Source organism: Perognathus longimembris, chromosome 14 (genome assembly GCF_023159225.1).
Source record: "Perognathus longimembris pacificus isolate PPM17 chromosome 14, ASM2315922v1, whole genome shotgun sequence".
Lineage (NCBI taxonomy): Eukaryota > Metazoa > Chordata > Mammalia > Rodentia > Heteromyidae > Perognathus > Perognathus longimembris.
In genome coordinates, this window is record NC_063174.1 from 22,576,511 (window position 1) to 22,595,988 (window position 19,478).

At 39.0% G+C, this 19,478-nt stretch overlaps 2 protein-coding genes across 3 annotated transcripts in view; one reads left to right on the plus strand and one right to left on the minus strand.

The window, feature by feature from the left end:
• Positions 1–348: 348 nt before the first annotated feature.
• On the plus strand, positions 349–14,992 carry Rtraf (RNA transcription, translation and transport factor). Its single transcript, XM_048361928.1, has 8 exons — positions 349–513; positions 2,147–2,271; positions 5,110–5,209; positions 9,284–9,370; positions 10,192–10,280; positions 11,612–11,680; positions 14,506–14,554; positions 14,661–14,992. The coding sequence occupies exons 1-8, from the start codon at positions 453–455 to the stop codon at positions 14,813–14,815; spliced, it is 735 nt and encodes a 244-aa protein (XP_048217885.1). The 5' UTR covers positions 349–452; the 3' UTR covers positions 14,816–14,992.
• Positions 14,993–15,100: 108 nt separating this feature from the next.
• Nid2 (nidogen 2) overlaps positions 15,101–19,478 on the minus strand; it is a 66,888-nt gene continuing 62,510 nt past the window's right edge. For both annotated transcript variants that reach the window (XM_048361927.1, XM_048361926.1), the window contains exons 18-21: positions 19,105–19,262; positions 17,145–17,268; positions 15,953–16,065; positions 15,101–15,773 (exon numbers count right to left, since the gene is read on the minus strand). In XM_048361927.1, the coding sequence (XP_048217884.1) occupies positions 15,763–15,773; positions 15,953–16,065; positions 17,145–17,268; positions 19,105–19,262 (406 nt within the window). In that variant the 3' untranslated portion in view covers positions 15,101–15,762. The remainder of the gene's footprint in view (positions 15,774–15,952; positions 16,066–17,144; positions 17,269–19,104; positions 19,263–19,478) is intronic.

Genomic DNA, 19,478 nt, shown 5'->3' on the forward strand with positions numbered 1-19,478 from the left:
TTAGAAGAGCAATGTACCAGTAAATAAATGAATGGATACATTCAAAATACTAAGCAGGAATTCTATGATCCAACGAGAGATGTCGCCGGTAGCAGAAAGCCTGAAAATACATTCTCTGCACTCTGCAACAAGAAGTGAGAAAAGACCAGTCCGAACTACCTCCCCACAATAGGTTTTCTGCCTATTGTACAACGAGGAGGCTGACAATAAAGTTTATTTGAGCGTCGACGTGCGCCGACGTGGCCCCGCCTTCCAAGTCGGAGCTGTGATTGGTGGATATTTGCCGGGGCCAGCGTTCTTGCGATACGATTGGCGCAGGCTCCTGTCACTTGGAAACGTCAGCGGCGGCAGCCCGCCCTCTCGCCGCGTCGCCGGTGCCCGAGCTGCTCGCTCCAGCTCGCTTCTCCTCTCCCGGAGGAGGCCCGGGGGACCCCCAGCGGGAAGCGGGGACCATGTTCCGACGTAAGCTGACAGCTCTTGATTACCACAACCCTGCCGGCTTCAACTGCAAAGGTAAGTCGTGTCCCGGGCCGGCCGCGTGGCCCTGACCCGGGTGGCGGTCCCCCTCCCTTCGCGCCCGCTCCACCACACCTCCCCACCCGGCCCCCGGCGGCCTTTTCCTCTCTGCGGGACTCCGGTCCTCCGGGGGCCGCGTCCCGGCGCCCCGTCACCCACGCCTGCCCCGGCAGCGCCACTTTCTTTTGCACTTGGTAAACTCCAGGTTCCCGCTCCCACCCTCAGGCCTCTCCGCGCACAGAAAGCCATCGCCCGGCTCCCGGGGTCCCGCATACTTGGGCGGCACCTTGAGCAACCCCCGCCCCGTGCTCCTCGGGTAGGGACTGAGAAACTTGCAGGCCAAGTTCATTGCCCGCCGGGAGCTGAAGCGAGCAGATCTCCAGAACGCAGACAGCAACGGGTTAAGAAAGTTAGCAGAGTCGCGCAGAAACAACAACATAAAAACCGAAGTTAATAGTAGATGCCCAAGGAGGTGTTTGAGATCTTATTGCATGAATTCCTTTTTTTTTTTAAAGTAATGAACCTGCTATTCAGTTGTCACTCATCACTACTTCATTGCTGCTCTCTGTAGTTCTAGACTAGAAAGTTTTAAAGTATAACTTGGCGAGGGTATTCATGCTAACTGTGTAAGACTCACAGATAGAAAGTAAATTTCTAAGCAAGGTAAATTGCCCCATCGCCTGTCGAAGAGTGTATTACATCTTAGCATCTTGTTTTTGTACCTTTTCTTAAACAGAAACAGAATCTCTGGCATAGAGCTTAGATTTGGATTGGAATCTTTTTGAGTTTCGCTTTTCTGATCTGTAACATGAGGATATTTTGTACATTTTGTACAGGAAGAATAGATAACACAAATACAGTTAATACTCAGATAGCATTCCGTGATCTCAGTCACACGGTCTTCCAGTCTTTCTGAGTTTGTATAGTTTGTGGTCTTGTACTTAATTGCTTATTTCTTTGTTTATTTCATTACTTTGGCATACTATGAACGTGCCCAGACTCCCTCATAAAATAACTGAAATATTAATAACCTAGCACTTCGATAGTAAAACTACATGCCATGTACTGATTTTGTATATTCCACTTAATGCTGAAAACATATTTATAAGAAAAGACCTGGTATTATCCTCTTAATGCCCCAGAAATACCTGAGACACAGAAATGCTGAGTAAGCTCATGTTCACAGAACCAGTGTCAACGTCCAGAATTTAATTCAGTCAAGATTTGAATAGACCGTAAATCTTTGGCTCTGAGGGCTATACCTTTATTTCCTAATGCTATTGGCTGTGGGAGGAAGGAGTCTTTGTTTCGTATTTGTATTTTGTTTGTGGTTTTTATGCCTGTACTAGGGCTTGAACTCAGGGCCTCACACTTGTGTCACTGAAGGCTGGTGCTCTACCACTTGCCACACCTCCACTTCCGGCTCTTTTTGGCAAATTGGAGATGAGAATCTCATGGACTTTCCTGCTCTGGCGTGGCTCAGCCTTCTGAGTAGTTGGGATTATGGGTGTGAGCCACTGGTGCCAGGCTCACTTAGAGGTTAAGAAAATTTCACAAGATCTTCTGTGGAGAAAGAAGTATTTCATTGTAATACTTGTAGTGATTTTTTTTTAATGTGATTTTGTTGCAGATGAAGCAGAGTTTAGAAACTTTATTGTCTGGCTTGAAGACCAGAAAATAAGACACTACAAGATTGAAGATAGAGGTAATTTAAGAAACATCCACAGCAGTGACTGGCCCAAGTTCTTTGAAAAGGTAATAAATTAGAAAGTAAAAACAAGTACAGAGAGCTGTTCTAAAAACTATTTGAAGATGAGTTTAAAATACCTTTATTTTAATGTTGTCAATGTTAATAAAGTTAATTTGAAGGATTTAGCTTTTCTCCTAGGATTTTTAGAGAAAATTATCTCTTTCTGTCAGCCTTTCAGTGTTTGGGTAGAAATGGTCTCCTCTAAATACTGAAGTTTCTTAAATAATGGTATACTGTAAATGGAAAATAGCTTTTGTTCAGCTAGCAGCCCAAATCAGAACTCTTACACTAGACAGTAAAATGCTGCAATAATTCACTTTAGTATTCTTTTATATTTAAAGATATTATTGATATGCTTGGATTTTTGTTGTTTTGGTTTTTGGTTGTGGGGTTTAAACTTGGCCTGGGCGCTGTCCTGAGCTTTTTCAGTCAAGGCTAGCACTCTACCCCTTTGAGCCACAGCACCACTTCCTTTGTTTGAAAATTAACAGTCATGTTTGCCATATTTAATGCACATAGCTGTCCATGTTTATGATATAGTAGTACCAAAACGGCCTGCATGTACTATTTTTGTGACTAGAATAAGTTTTCCATGGGTTTAATTTTAGTAATAGTTTTACAGAAAGAATTATCTTCAAATTAGATAGTTAGGCGCTCATACTGTAATCCTAGCTACTCAGGAGGCTGAGATGTAAGGATCATGGTTGGAAGCCAGCCTTATCTCCAGTTAATCACAGAGAAAGCTGGAAGTGTCGCTGTGGCTCAAGTGGTAGAGCACTAGCTTTGATCAAAAGGAGCTCAGGGACAACACCCAGGCCCAGAGTTCAAACTCCAGGACTAAAAAAAAAAGATAAAAATCCCATTTACTACCCCTACATATTTCCATCATATTCCTCCGATGGGTAAAAGCAAAACAATTGTGAACCTAACTTTTCTTTAGAATTAGTGATTTTTATGAGTCAAGTTCTGTTATGAAACAGAACAGTTGACCCTGGGCAATTTGATGAACCTTTCTGTCTCTGTTATCTCCACAGTAAACAGGTGTAGCAGTGGTACTCATGGAAGGAACTTTGTAAATGAGTCATATACCCATAGCTTACAGAAGTACTCGGCTCACAGCAGGTTTTACATGCTTTTGGTTGCCATTGTTTCTGCTTCATGCTCTCTCTGCCCTTGAAAATATTTCTGAAATGTTCCGTATCCTTAAGACTTTGAAGTATATTGGGATTTTATAATCATTCATGTGTGTAAGATAATACACAGGTAGTAGAAGGATATTTGAAGGAAAAAAAGCAATAAAGTTTCATATGTAGAAGGCAATTTGAAGAATAATAAAATTTGGGGGACTGGTGATGTAGCCAGTAGAGAGAATTTGCCTACTATGTATGAGATCCTGGGCTCAGTCCCAACACCCCCAAAACAAAAACAGACAACTTTAAAATTTGTTTTTGACATAAAAAACCCAGAGGTGACCATAAAGTAAAATAACTTAGCAAAGAGGTATTATCATCATGTTGGTCTCTCTAGAATGGTAGTACCATTGCTTAAAGCATTTCTGAAAATACTTCTTGTAATTCCTTTTAGAACATGAGTTATATCTTCGTGTACATACAGGCTACACATGTTACATGGCTTACTCTATTTAGTGACATTTACAAAATATGAAAGTTAGAGTTCCTATGATTTATTTATATATCCTTTTCTGAAAACTGTGTTTTGTGTTGAGTGATTCTGTATGTATTGAGACCTGGAATCAAGGTTTAATTAAATTCTAAACTCTTTAAGTAGTGTAGCCACTGGCAAGTATTAAATCTCTCGGGGTAATTTTAGATTCCCTATGTCCTGCTACATGTTAGAGGTTAAAAAAAAAAATTTAAACATGATCGATCCCAGCACCGCTGGCTCACAGCTATAATCCCACCTTCTTTAGAGGCTGAAAGTGGAAAGATTGTGCCCACCTATGCAGAAAACTTCATGAGACCCCTTTGACCCTGTAAACTGGTTTGGGGGCACACACTTATAATCCTAGCAAGGAGGGGAGGCCTAAAAGTAATCAAAGTTGTGCCTCAAGAGTGAATTCAGGGCTGGAAACATGTTTTATTTGTATGGCACCATCATACTAAAGCATGAGGACCTGGGTTCAAATCCCACTACTGCTAAACAAAAAAAGAGGAAAAAAAGCATGATGGAAGTATTTTGCTTTTTTTCTTAAGATGTATGCTGAAGTATTTCCTTTCAATAATTGAATCAACAATTTAGTATCAGAACTGTTAACAGGAAGAGGCACTGATGGCTTATACCTGGAACCCTAGCTACTGTAGAGGCTGAGATCCAGAGACTATAGCTCAACTGGTAATATAGCTGGTAAGAGTACCAGTGGAGCAAGCTCAAAGCCCTGCATTCATACCTCTGTTCTCGTTCTCTCTCTCTCTCCCTCTCTCTCTCTCTCTCTCTCTCTCTCTCTCTCCCTCTCCCTCTCTCCCTCTCCCCCTCTCCCCCTCTCCCCCTCTCTCCCCCTCTCCCCCTCTCCCCCTCTCCCCCTCTCTCCCTCTCTCCCCCTCTCCCCCTCTCTCCCCCTCTCCCTCTCTCCCCCTCTTTGCCTTTCCCTCTCTCTCCCTCTCCCTCTCCCCCTCCCTTCCTTCCCTCTCTCTCCCTCCTTTTCCCTCTCTCTCCTTCCCTCTCCCTCTCCCTCCCTCTCCCTCTCTCTCCCTCCCTTTTTCTCCCTCCCTCTTCCTCCCTCTCCCTCCCTCTGTCCTATTAGAGATCTAAATTAAGGTCTCTTTAAACTACCATTCTTTTATTTGTTGTAATTATATTAAGCTGTGCTCTTTTTTCCCCTACAGTATCTCAAAGATGTTAACTGTCCTTTCAAGATCCAGGATCGACAAGAAGCAATTGACTGGCTTCTTGGGTTAGCTGTTCGACTTGAATATGGAGATAATGGTATGTTTTCTGGGTACATGTCATTTTGAAGAGCACAAAGGTGGGAAAGGAGTGTGAAAATGTAGTAAATTGTTTATTTGCCCTACAGTGTTTGACCTTTAGCTCATTTTTATCACAAGGAATAAAAGCACTTTATTGTCTTTCATTGATATTTTTCTTTTTTAGAATTTGGAAATGATGTTTTATGGGGAAGGCTTATTGACTACTTTCTCAACGGGGTAACATTGTATTCCAAATTTGCTTCTTTCTCAGTCTGTACCTTAACCTTTTGAGTTAAGTGATCACTATTGTCCTAGAGTTGACAGGGTTTTAGAAATTTGGTTGTAGCAGTAATTGCACTGGAGAGAGCAGTGTGGCCATTGACAGTGTGCATGAGCACTGTATGTTTCATATTTAATGTTTATCTTGCCACATAGTCTTTTGTCATTGGAAGCTTTTGAATACTAGGCCTTGCAGAAAGGACACGTTTTCAGTAAACTTGAGTAAACATGTTTCCTCTCATTAGACTGTTTCAGTTTTGCAAGGCCTGCCCACATCTAAAAGTAAGATCTGATCATCTTACAACCATCCTTTTGGGGCTATGTTTTTCACTTTTATGGTATTGCCATCTAATCTTCCAGTCATTAGCTTTTGAAAGCTCTTTGACTTCTTTTTCTCTCCCATCCTGCTGCCTTTCTCCAATGCCTACTGTATCTTCTCTGATCTCATTGTAGTCATCCTGTTTCAGCTTCCTGTCACTGTTAAGCGGATCGTTCTATCTTCTAGTCTGTTGTTAGTGTCACCTTTGTGCTTATCTGCAGAGCCAACTAACTGACTTTCTGAAATGGGCATCTGTTTCAGACCAAGAGTGGGTGTGCAGAGTGGGATAGCCATGGACACTTGTCTGTTTTAGAATGTTTACAAAGAACACCTCCACTTATCTACTTAAAAAACATCATTGGTTTCTCATTTTCTATAAAAGGAACCTTAAGCTTCTTAGCCATGTACTTCAGTCTACCTAGACAACTAAATTTTATCCATCTTTTAAGATCCAGCTCAAATGCTACCTTAGCAGCAGTACTGTTTCCCTCTGAGCTATGAACCTTTAGTTGTATACCTATTATGTCATTTTCCACTTTCCATTTTGCTTCTGTGTCTGAGGTTCCCCAGGAAATGTTGTAAGCCTTTGTTTCTTGCATGCTATCTTAGTTACAGATGACTATAATCTTAGTGACTTAATTCCTAATTTACTGTTCTTTTTGGATTCTGAACTCCAACATCACTCTCACTAGGCTGAAGGCAACTTGGTTGGTAGGGCTGGTTCCTTTTGGAGGCTGTAGACCCTATACTATATGGAAAATCTGTTTCTATGCCTTTTCCATTTTCTTGAGGCTCCTTCCTTGACTCTGACTCTTTCCATCTTATTGTAGCAGTGAAGCATCTACTAGGTGCCCTCTGCCTTTCTCAACCATTCTCTGACTGATTCTTCTGCCGCCCCGCTATAAGGACACTGATTAGAATGAGCCTGCGGGATAATCTTCCTATCTTAGGATCCTTATTTTATCAATATGCAAATCCTTTTTGCTAAGTAAGGTAACAGAAACAGGTGCCAGATGTTGAGACAGAAATGGGGGAGAGGGGAACAGACACTCTAGACTGCCGCAGTACCTGACATAGTTTCTTGTACAGTCCTGATTAACTTCAGCAATTTCAAGAAAAACTAATTGGAGGTGTTTTCTTTACTTGCAGTTTCAGTTGACAAAGAAGGTATCTGTGCTTTTTGTTCCATCAAAAAAAATAAGTACAAGCCTTGTGGTCTTGGTAGGGTTGCCTAGTGCTTAGGACCTTTAAAAAGATATTTTTAATTTATCCTGATACAGATTGGTAAAAACTATCTGTGAGCTAATTTGCAACAAAGTTTTCTACTTTGTGGAATTATTCATCTAGTCCCAAATAAATTTGTAGAGACATGTCGGTGCATTTGTTTTCCATTTACTCTACTTTTATATTCCTCTACCTTCTATGGTTGGTGCATCTGGCTGTGTGCCCTAACAGTTTACTTACAAACATTTATTTCTCAGTAGTAGCACAGTGTTTTTAATGAATAAAATACATGTGTATGTAAAATACAGTAATTATTTTAGATTGAAAAAAGAAATCAATATATAACTAAGGCAAATGTGTATCAAAAGTTAATTTAAAAGCTAATGTAGAAAGCAAGTTTTAATCTTAAAAACAATTGCAAGACTTGGGAATGATTTGTAGTAATGCTGTCCCTTATCAGTAGGAGACACTGGTGTTCCTTTTAAGGTTTTACATTTATGTTGCCTTCTTGACTTCAATTCCTTATTTTAATTTACTGCAACCATTGTAGATTGTTGTTCTTTGTATCCTGCCATTATTTAAAGCCTTTTTCTAGCTTGTAAATTAGTACAATTAGGTTCTTACATTTCTCTCACTTTATACGAAATTTATACTACAAAGAATTCTCATAGGCCCAGATTCTGCAGCTTTAACATATTACTTCCTTTGCTTCTTTTCTCTATACATAGACAAATACATATACAGCCTTTTCTGAACTGTTGGGTAGCAAGTTAAAAATAATTCCCTTTGCCTCTTGAATACTTCAACGTGTAAAATCTAAAAATGACTGTCTTATATAACCATAGTGTGGTGGTCAAAATCAGGAAATTAACTTTGATAAAATGCAGCATTTTCACCAGTTGTCCCAATAGTGTTATTTGTAAACACTCTTTCCAACATCTCCCCCTCAAAATTTTTTTAAGAAAACTAACGTAAAGCAATATTGGATGATGTATTGCATTCAGTTTTGTCTTTGCTTACTAATCTGGAACATTTCCCCAGTGTTTACTTGAGCTTCATGACAGTGACATTTATTTTGTGCAATGTCCTTCATGTTGGGTTTGTGTGATACTTTCTCATGATGAGATTTAAGGTTTATTATGTATGCTATGCTTTAGTTAGAAATAACATAGAGGTGATGTGTCCTTTAAAGTATGGGAGGGTTACAATGATATATGGCCGTTACAAGTCATATTAACTTTTGATCACTTTAGTTATCTGTAGGGACATAACTGAGACTGTTGGAGTTGTTCTTGCTCCTCAAATTTGCCATTTTATCACCCATCCAGTGATTATTGCCTGAATTTCTTAGGATAGTTGACAGAAGGTATTTTCCCAGAACCATCATTCTTTCAACATTTATTTGTTGGTTTTCTACCAAAAGGAACTTTCTCTTCTCCCATTTGTTTAAATCTGTTATATATATATATTTTTTTTACTCAGTAAGTTGTGATCCTTTTTTGTGGCCATCTGTCCTCATTTTATCCATTCTAGATTGGGCCCCTGTAGCCTAATTCTTCTGTTACTTAAATTTTAAAACGCCTCTATTTTTCATCATTTCACTAGCAAATCGTAAACATTAGCCAAAGATGTCAGTTTTGTCATTAATTTTATTCATGAATTCTATTATGACTAAAATTTTTTCAAATGATAGAAACCTACCTTTTAAATTTTGAGTTTCCATGAAATAATTTTTAGATTAATATATAATGTTACATTTGAACTGATATTTTTGTTTTTTGAAAGCAAAGATTTAGGTTCCCTATACAGTATTCAAAAGATTTTTTTTGGAAAAGCTTATATAAACATCTGTAACCTGCACTCTCCTCCCTCTTTCATTCCTCTGTCCCAAGTTATCACGAAAACTGTAAAGCAGATTCCCCCTCAACACACACAGTGTAGATGTTTGCCAGTGCTGGTGGGGTTCAAGTACTTGCATCCATCTGGAGCAAAGAAGCTGACTAAAGCAAGAGGGTGAGGCCCCAAATTTAAGCCCCAGTGCTGTCACACACACACTAAAATGAGATGTTTAATTACTATTTCTAGAAATGTTAAGGAAAAGACATTATTTGTCAATTATTTGGTAAAACTACAATCACATCTTCTGTAAGGGCTAAAAAGTTTTAACTGAAAAAATAATTTTGACTAGATGAGATATCTTATGCTTATAAGCCCTCTTTGTTTTTGCCTTGTTATAGTTCTACAAATTATATTTTTGCTTGTTTTTAATAGCTGAAAAGTACAAGGACTTAGTAGCTGATAATGCAAAAAATACTGACAATGCAACAAAAAATGCAGAGCCATTGGTCAATTTGGACGGTGAGTACATAAATGTTTAAACAGATTGTCATTGCCTTAACTTTACTTTCTAGAGTGAAGTCTAAGCTTAAGTTGGCTTTAGTAAATTAAGAATGCTTCATGTAGACAGCAGTGTTTACATTATATCTTCTATAAAGTAGTTAGAGCGTTTCTAATCTTCCAGTTGACTACTTGTTAGCGTGCTCTTTGATTTGCTTCAAGTAACTTGGGGTTTGATTTATATCTAATCATGTGAGTCAGTTGTTTGCCTTCTTGGATGTATAAGATCTTTTTAATCCAGTGATAGTATGAGACAAGTGACAATTTTTTCATTATTCTAAATCTCACGTCTTTTAGTAATTTTTCCTTTTTAAATCAAGAAGATTCTAATTATGTAGATTATGATATGTTAAGTGTGCTTTTACTGGCTAATTCACTAAGACCTATAATTTGTGGGTTGTCTTTATGAACGAATAAACTTCTTGGACACTCCAGAGCCACTGCTTAGAGAAAGGGGTTGGGGAAAACTTAGATCCACCAAAGGGATCTATGTATGAAAATTAATAGCTTTGGAAAGAAATGTTAATTAAGAAAGCCATGTGAATGGCTTTTATTCTTTACCCAGGCAGTTACAAGACAATTCTTTTATGAGTTAAATTTAAATTAATCATTCATCTAGTTACACATTTTGGCTGATGAAAAGTATACTTACCATTCGTCTCACCTAACTGCCGAACTTGTTACTAGAAAATTAAAAACTGTTTTATGTATGTTCATATGGTCACAAATACGTAGTTTTATGTTTGCAGAAGTACAAGTTTTTTATTTTTAATCTTTTCTAGTAAATAATCCTGATTTTAAGGCTGGTGTAATGGCTTTGGCTAACCTTCTTCAGATTCAGCGTCATGATGATTACCTGGTAATGCTTAAGGTAAGCGTCATAGTTTTGAATCTTAACAGAAACTGTACATAGGGAAAAATCTCTTTCACTTTTCTAAATATTTATTTATTTATTTATTTATTTTTTTTTTTTTTTTTTTTTTGGCCAGTCCTGGGCCTTGGACTCAGGGCCTGAGCACTGTCCCTGGCTTCTTTTTGCTCAAGGCTAGCACTCTGCCACTTGAGCCACAGCGCCACTTCTGGCCATTTTCTGTATATGTGTTGCTGGGGAATCAAACCCAGGGCCTCATGTATATGAGGCAGGCACTCTTGCCACTAGGCCAGATCCCCAGCCCCTCTAAATATTTATTGATGTCTAAAATTAGAGTATTAAAATGTGCCTGCCATTTATATTGAATCATTGCAAATATAATCTCCATTCAATAAGTATAGATGTAGGTAATAATGTCCTTTAAAAAAAAAAAAAGCATATGAAGATACTATGACTTAGAAGAGTGGATGCATATGTAATGTCTCAGTAGATGTAGAAGTGATAGAGTAGAGTAGAGCCAGGAACTGAATCTAGGTACTCTGACCTGTTGCAGTCTTTCCTTTTTGTACATTATCCCACCTCTGTTTAATCCTTAACACATCAAAATCTCTTTGGGAAATGAATGCTTCTGTCTTGAGTACCTTATCCTAAATGCATTACTTGACTTTGGAAGAGCTCTCTTACTTCTGAAAGAAAATAAAAAAATAGAGAGTACAGAAAACTTACTTCTATTATTCCTCGAAGTACAATGGTAGAGCAAGATGGGCTAGAGTAAGATCAGAAGTACTTAAGAACTAGCTTGGAAGGATTTTAGAAATTATTGATTTTACAGGATTAAAGCTTTTGTCTAGACCTGATGCATGAACATTACTGTAAACTAATAATAAATTGTCTATAATTTCACTGTATCCAGAAGAGATATAAGTATAATTTATGCTACATTTTAGAATTTTGTGTGTTAAATGGAAGTTCCAACAAGGGAAATTATTCTGTTCTTGGCTCATTATAATTCTCTACACTGAATCTGAATGTTAACTTGGATTTTCTCAGCCCAGATTGAATGCCAAAAGACAAAAAGTGGTTTATTGAAATAATGCTTTTTCAGAGGTTTGTTCTTTACTCAGACAAGTATGTAAATTTCCTTGGGACAGTTCTACAATAGTCCTGTTAGATTTAGTCATAAACTAAATGAGGAACAAATATATGCGTAGCATATTTGGAATGCTTTTCTTAGACTTCAAAAAATGAATAGGAAAAAGTCTCCACTCTAACAAAAAGCTTTTTAAATTCTAGTTCTAGACACAATTTTTGTCCCCTTTTGGGTTTCTTAGGCAATTCGCATTTTGGTTCAGGAGCGCCTAACACAGGATGCAGTTGCTAAAGCAAATCAAACAAAAGAGGTATGTATGTTCTTATAAATTTGTAACTTAACAAAGTGACTCCTAAGGTTGACATGAGTTTAAACTTCATGAGAATCTGCCTAAGAGCCATCTCTTCCAACAGCCCAGTAAATCATGATAGCTTACTTCATCAGATCTGGGGAAGTGAGTTGACTATCTCCAGTCACTGGAGGTCATTTGAATGTACAGGAACTTCACATTTATTTCATGTTCTGTTCTAATAGGAGCTACCAACAGATCATTCATATTCCACAAACTTAAGTTGAAATTTATTTTATAAAATATTTACTCTGTAAAACTTGGACTCTTCTGACTCACAGTGGAAATGGACACATCTTATTTGTTACTAGTTTTAAATTTTAAATCCTGTCCTTGTTTGATTTTTTCAGAGAAAATCATCTTGTTAAGGACACCTTGACCCACCTTTCCCTTAAGCAAAGACTAGTGGAATATTTAATTCAAGGACTGAGCTGTGGCTGAACTGGTAGAGAGCTCCTGCCTAACAAGCATGGGGCCCTGTGTTCAAACCCCAGTACTAAGCATAAAGAATTCAGCTATCCCCAAAGCCTCATTGACCATAGGAGTGCAGACAGTGTCATCAGGAGTGAGCAGCAGCAGCTTCAGGTATATAGTAATGACCCCTTTCTGGGTAGCTAGATCAGTGAATGCTTTCTGCATTCTTGCCGTTCTAGGGGTTATTTTTGTTCCCTTTCTCTCAGCTCCTCCAGTGTCTTTTGCCCTCTGACCTCTCAGCTGAGTACAGCAGGGTTATAAGGTTACTAATGCCACACAGTGTAGTCCCCTCTGACAGTCACCCAGTTTTCTCCTAAGGGTTCTTAATTATGTATGAATCAGCCCTGGAAAATGAAATAAAGATAACCCTAATTCACTCACAGTATAGAACAGTTGGTAGATTGTTGTGGCATAATAAACTCATTTGGTTCATTCAGCAAAATTATGTCTTTAGTTTGAAAGGCAATACAAAAAAAAAAAAAGGCATAGCCACATCTCTTTGCTCTTGTTTGCTATGTTATTTCCAGTGCTTTGAATCTTTAATGTAGTGGACAAGTTTAGTTTAGTGTTCTTTGTAAGCATTTTTGTCTGTGTGCCCTATCTGGGATTGAACTCTGGGCTGGGTGCTGTCCCTGAGCTTTTTTTTTTTTTTTTTTGTAAATATAATTTTTGTTAAAGTGTTGTACAGAGGAGTTACCATTTCACGATACAGGTAATGTGCACATTTTTCTTTTGGATAGTGTCACCCAGTCTCTGAGCTTTTTTGCTCAAAGCTGGTGCTCTTACATTTGATACATACTCCACTTTAAGCTTTTTTTGTGTGATTTGTTGGGGGTAAGAGTGTCAGAGATTTTCCTGCCCAGGCTGGCTTCAAACTGCAATCCTCAGATCTCTCAGCCTCTTGAGTAGCTAAGATTAAATGCATGAGTGAGTGGTATCCAGCTCTTTAAGGCATTTGTAACAAGTACTTGAGGCATGTAATTTTCAGGGGCAGCTTCTGGTAGTCTGTTGGCAGATCAAAGGAAAACTCCAGCCCCATATCAAATTGACATGGAGCCACTCAATACAAATCAATATTTTGTCCACTATATTTTCATACACATTGCTTTCTTAAACATCAGATTAGGTAAAAACTGAGTAATGACTAAAATATTTGTATAGTGACAGTCTGTAACACTGAAAGCATTTTTTGTTTGGATTTTGTTTTTGTTTTGTGTGTGTGTGTGTTGTGTTGTTTTGCTGGTCATGGGGCTTGAACTCAGGCCTGGTGCTATCTTGAGTTTTTTGGCTTAGGGCTAGCACTCTTACCACTTGAGCCACAGTTCCACATTTGGCTTTTTGGTGGTTAATTGGAGCTTCCCAGGTACCACAGTCCTCTATGTTTGCCTCCTGAGTAGCAAGGATTAAAGGTGAGCCACTGGCATCTGGCTGATTGGTTGGTTTTTACTAGTGGATTTTACACAGTATAATCAGCCCGTGTCCATAGGCTGACCTCATTTTTACTTGATACTCATTGAAAAGTTAGTTTGGTGTCACTGTTTAGTTGGCTCAGTGGTTTAATTTCTACTCATTTCCCTAGACTATTTTCAAAGTAATATCTATAGAGAATCTGATAAGCATGCTAGTTGAATAGTTGTGTGTATATTAGATGGGTTTGTACATTTTGTAAAAACCTGTGCTCAGAAATAAACTTGAGGAAATAATAGTAGTTCTATATCCCATTTGCATTGTGCCTTGCTGCTTGCTGTATTTCAAACAGCTCAGCAGCAGTCCTGGTTCAGCCCTCTTTCCCTAACAGGAGTGACAAAGCAAAGCTGGATTACAAGCACAGGCTATCCAGGATTTAAGTTACTGGGCCTGATCTAAAGGATTAGGTGGCCTGCAGAGCTTCTGGTACATTTAAAGGCCACTTTTCCGTAGCTGCTCTTCATAAGAAAAACAGGCAAATTTTGTTAAGTTAAAAAAAATCTTAGGGGCTGGGGATATGGCCTAGTGGTAAGAGTGCTTGCCTCCTTCCTATACATGAGGGCCCTGGGTTCAATTCCCCAGCACCACATATACAGAAAACGGCCAGAAGTGGCGCTGTGGCTCAAGTGGCAGAGTGCTAGCCTTGAGCAAAAGGAAGCCAGGGACAGTGCTCAGGCCCTGAGTCCAAACCCCAGGACTGGCCAAAAATAAATCTTAGGACCCCCAGCCACAATAACTAAAGGTTAACAGAAAACTGAGTAGGGTTTTTTGGTTTCGTTTTTTAGTTTTCAGATAAAAAGCTTTTCTTATAAACTATAGTCTCATTTTGTACTTTTTTTTTTAAGGGATTGCCTGTTGCTTTAGACAAACATATTCTTGGTTTTGACACAGGAGGTAAGTGATTTAAACTCTCTTGAGAGGCTTGGGAAATTCTTGAGATGAGTAGATGGTCTTAAGTGTGAAAACCAGGTATTAACAGTGCTTTTTTCTTATGAAACAGATGCAGTTCTTAATGAAGCTGCTCAGATTCTGCGACTGCTGCATATAGAAGAGCTCAGAGAGCTACAGACAAAAATTAATGAAGCCATAGTAGCTGTGCAGGCAATTATTGCGGATCCAAAGACAGACCACAGACTAGGGAAAGTTGGAAGATGAACATTTCAAGCTTTCAGCTTCTTAATCTTCTTAGTACAGTTGGGAACCATGTACACTTCTGGCATGCATTTGGAAATCAAATGTCACATTTTTGAGGGGGAAATCCTGGAAAATTGACTGTTATGTAGATTCACCACCATTGCTTTGTTTCTTTTAATAAAGTTTAGGAAAGTGGCATTCCTCTTTTTTAAAGTATGCTTTTTACATAACTGACGTGTTTCCTCTTTGTGGTAATGGTACATGACAATGCCCAACTTTGTCCTAGAAATAATACAGATCCTTAGGTCACAGGAAAACTTAAAATATTTTATTGTGATTCTCTAGGTAATTTGAGAATTGCTACATCTTTGGTATCTATAATTGTAATACTTTTGGGTAGGTACTTTTGTAGAGGCACTTATGGGATCAGAAAATACAAAATGATTAATTGTAGCACCTTTTAATATAAATAGAAATGCACTGCTGCGGAGGTAAAAGAAAAAGTCTTAGAACTTTGGTTGGGAATCTATAAATAAGTTGGTTCTTTCCCATCAGTTCTGCATAATCTCCTCTAAACTACATTGTCTTATTGGTGATATGCTTTAACTTCTTGGCCAGAAAGAATCCATAGCAAAATTCAGATTGAGTCCCAAAGTAACTGGATCTTAATCAATTTGAACTTTAAAATATGATATGTTTACAAAAAGTTGCTTTAATAAGCAACTATTAAAATTCCATTACATTTTTGTAAGCTTGCAATAACAACCTTAGTTTAAAAAAATACAGTAGTAAAGATTGAGGTATAAACTTTCACAAAATATACTTCGTCTTGTTACACTAAAAATGTTCATCTTGTATATCTAGGAATTTCTAATGGCCAGTTCTTTTTTCACTTTCTCTGCCTTTGCAGTAATTTTTAGGGTCAGGATGCTGATTGTAAACTTCAAGTCTTCCTTTACATTTCATAGTCATTTTCTTCCTGTGAGAGGAGAGGGCAGTGGTGAGTCTTTGTAACCAAGATGCGACAGCAAGTCTCCCTTCTGTCTACACCTAAGCGAGGTGGACTTTAGGTAGGATGGCAAAGGTGGCAGAGGCAGCACACCGTAAACCACTCTTCCCTCCCATGCTGGTCCACAGACCCGCTGGACACGTATTTACCTGTTGGGCAGTAGGGATAAACTACAGTTATTCCGTAGAGGTGAGATCGTTGCTCCGGAAGATACTCGTCCGTGAATTCACCACTGTGTTTATTCACTGATATCACACCATCCCTGGTAGCAGAAAGGAAGAGTAAATCCAGGAAGTTTTTAAATCAGTTCTATCAGGGGTTTTGATTTAGAAGAGTTGTCTTAATTCTCTAGTCGTTATAGTATTACATGGGAACTTTAAGAAATGCTCCCTTCTGTCCCCCTCAGATCTACTAAGTCAAAAGCTTGGGATTGGACACAGCAGTAGGTTGTAACAAGTCCTCTGGATCATCCTGTTGTCACAGGGAAGTTTGAGAACCACTGGTCTAAATCAGTTCTCAGTCCTAGCTGCATGTAGAACCACGCAAACTACACAAAAGAGAGATCACAGGTACATGGGTCTTCTGAAACACTAATTAAACCAAAATTGTAGGGAATGAGGTAAAAGGGCTTAGTTTTGTTTTATTGGGTCCACAACTGGGACTCAAAACTCAGTACCTGATGCTTTTACTCACTGACTCATTGGTTAACACTCTACCAACAGCCATGGACATGTTCTTTTATTCTATGGTTAAAATATTAAACAGGGGGCTGGGAATATGGCCTAGTGGCAAGAGTGCTTGCCTCCTACACATGAAGCTCTCGGTTCGATTCCCCAGCACCACATATATGGAAAAAACGGCCAGAAGGGGCGCTGTGGCTCAGGTGGCAGAGTGCTAGCCTTGAGCAGGAAGAAGCCAGGGACAGTGCTCAGGCCCTGAGTCCAAGGCCCAGGACTGGCCAAAAAAAAAAAAAATATATATATATATATATATATATATTTCACAGGTTTTCGCTTGAGGGTTAAATATTTTTGGCCTCTAAGGTGTGCAGAAAGTCCATAGTGTTCTTGGGAGGTGGGAGTTAAACTGTCTAATAACCACTTTATGGTACCACTTAAAGGTAGCCCTTTACTTTCTGAGCAGATTCTGATAAATACACAGCCTTATATAGTTTATTACCAAATAGTTTGCCAGTCTGAAAGCTACCTGTGGGGCAGTGACACCTGATTTCTGGGTGCAGTGAGATCAAACAGTACTCAGGGAGGAGTTAGTAAAATTACTTATCGGCGTTGGTACAGGCAGTGTACACACCAAAGCCGCTGGGCGGGGTACTCCGCTCACCTCCTCCAATCTGTGTGGTAAAAGTGATCTGCGTAGCTGATGATGCTGAAGGGGTAGTTGAGGTTGTTTTGGATCACACGCCGCCCAGTGCCATCAGGTAGTGTACACTCCAGTTTCTTGGTTCCTTTTAAAACATACAAGGGGGGAAATAGAAACTTCTCATGCTGTGAGGGAAAGAAAAAACGCTTTGCCAAAAATGACAGTGGCAGATAGATTCTTAAAGGCAGAATAGCAAATAGGGCATTTTATTCCCTTTGCAGTCATAGAAACCAATGTCCTGTTCTACTTGTCTCCAGGTTTGCACATTCTTATTTTAATAGAAATTCAAACAATTATTTTTTAAAAAGAATACCTCTGCTAGAATCTGGCTAAATTTCTTCCAGAGATAAGCATTCTTATAACTTGAAACCCTATTTTACAAATTGTTGGAAACTTAACTGGATATAACTGCCCCAAATCTATGAGTATTATTGTTCTAGTTATAGGAATAAATAGATCTACAGGTTAACTGCTAATTTCCAATATTAAGAAAGTGGTCTTGAAAATGTTGAAATGCTAATAAATTCAAGAATTTCTAATGAGGAAATTTCAATTTCAGGTAGTTTTTATTGGCACGGTATCAATCTTAGGGCTTGAAGTCAGGGCCTCTCCCTGATCTTTTGTGCTCAAGACTAGCACCCTACCACCTGAGCCACAGGTATATTTTCTGCATTTTTCTGTTTAATTGGAGAAAAGAGACTCACAAACTCTACTGCCTGGTCTGGCTTTAAACCTTTGTCCTCAGCTCTCAGACTTATGAGTAGCTAGGATTATAGGCATGAGTTACCTATGGCAATTTCCGATATTTTTAAAAACTAATGTGAACCGGTGGCTCACACCTGTAATCCTAGCTACTCGGGAGGCAAGCCAGCCTGGACAGGAAAGTCCATGAGACTCTTATCTCCAATTAACTACCAGAAAGCCAGAAGTGGAGCTGTGTGTCAAAGTAGTAGAGCACTATCCTTGAGCACAAATGCTCAGAGACTGTCCAAACACACAACCAACAACACCAAAAAAATGTTTATAGCTGGGCTGCTGCTGACTCACATCTTTAATTCTAACTACTCATGAAGCTTGAGATCTCAGAATTGCAGTTCAAAGCCACCCAGGGCAGGAAAGTCTATGAGACTTTCAATTAACTCCAATTACCAAAAAATAAAAACAGAAGCAGATGTGGCTCAATGTGGTAGAGCACTAGCCTTGAGTACAAAAGCTCAGGGACAGCACCCAAGCCCTGGTCACAGAACCAGCACCAAAAATACAAAAGCAATGCTTGGACAACTGAGTCGCAAAACTGGCCCATCTACATGAGTCCCTTTAATTACATTCCAGAACAGCCTTTCATATTGTTGAAAACTATATGTAGCATCTTTCAGTTATTCTAATAATGAACAGCAAGCATGTAAGAGAAATAGGCTGGGTACTAACTGTATTCTGAAGGTGCTGCCAAAGGGAGCCAACCTGTCACATAGAGTATCCTCAGCACCAGCAAGTGTGAGTGGAAGTCCTGATTCTGGCCCCACAATAGAACAACCTGTTTATTGTCTACATTTGTCGAGTAAATGCTAGTTTTTCCTTTCTGATTGTTTGTTTGTTTCCTTTAAGTGGGTTTCACTGTGTAGCCCAATCTCAAACTCATGATCCGCCTGCCAGTGTTCTGTTTTAAAAGGTTTCCCAAGTGGGTTGGTCAGTTAAGCAATAAAAACCTTAATACCAACTTCAGCATCCCTGCCCCTACTGAGCCCACACCAAAAAGAAAATTCACTGTAACTGCTAAATGTTCTTTAAATGTTTAGAGATAAAACAGATGTGTGATACTGTTAAATGCCAGCCAAATTAAATGATAGGATTTGGGTTTGTAGTAAAGTCTGCCCTAGTTCTTACTGACTGGCTATCTCGGTACATATTCCATTAGTATTACCTGCATCAGCCCAGCAGAGGAGTTTGGAGAAGGGGTCAAAGGTTAACCCATTGGGTAATCCAATGTCTTTATTGACCAGGATTCTTCGGTTTTCTCCATCTAAAGAAGATGTTTCAATTTTAGGAGCTTCTCTGTTCCAGTCTGTCCAGTACAAGTTGCTGTAGATAAAATTTTTAAGAGTGTAAAAGAATAGCTGTGTAGGGAATAAGCTTGTAGCTGAATTGCCTATTGCCTAGCATGTACAGAGCCCCTGGATTCAATCCCAAACATCATTGGGGGCAGGGGTAGCTGTACAACTCGTGGTAGGTAACACCCAAGATAGCCACTATTAATTATCTCCTGGTACTCAGAGCCTGAAGCACTCCCCTGGAGAT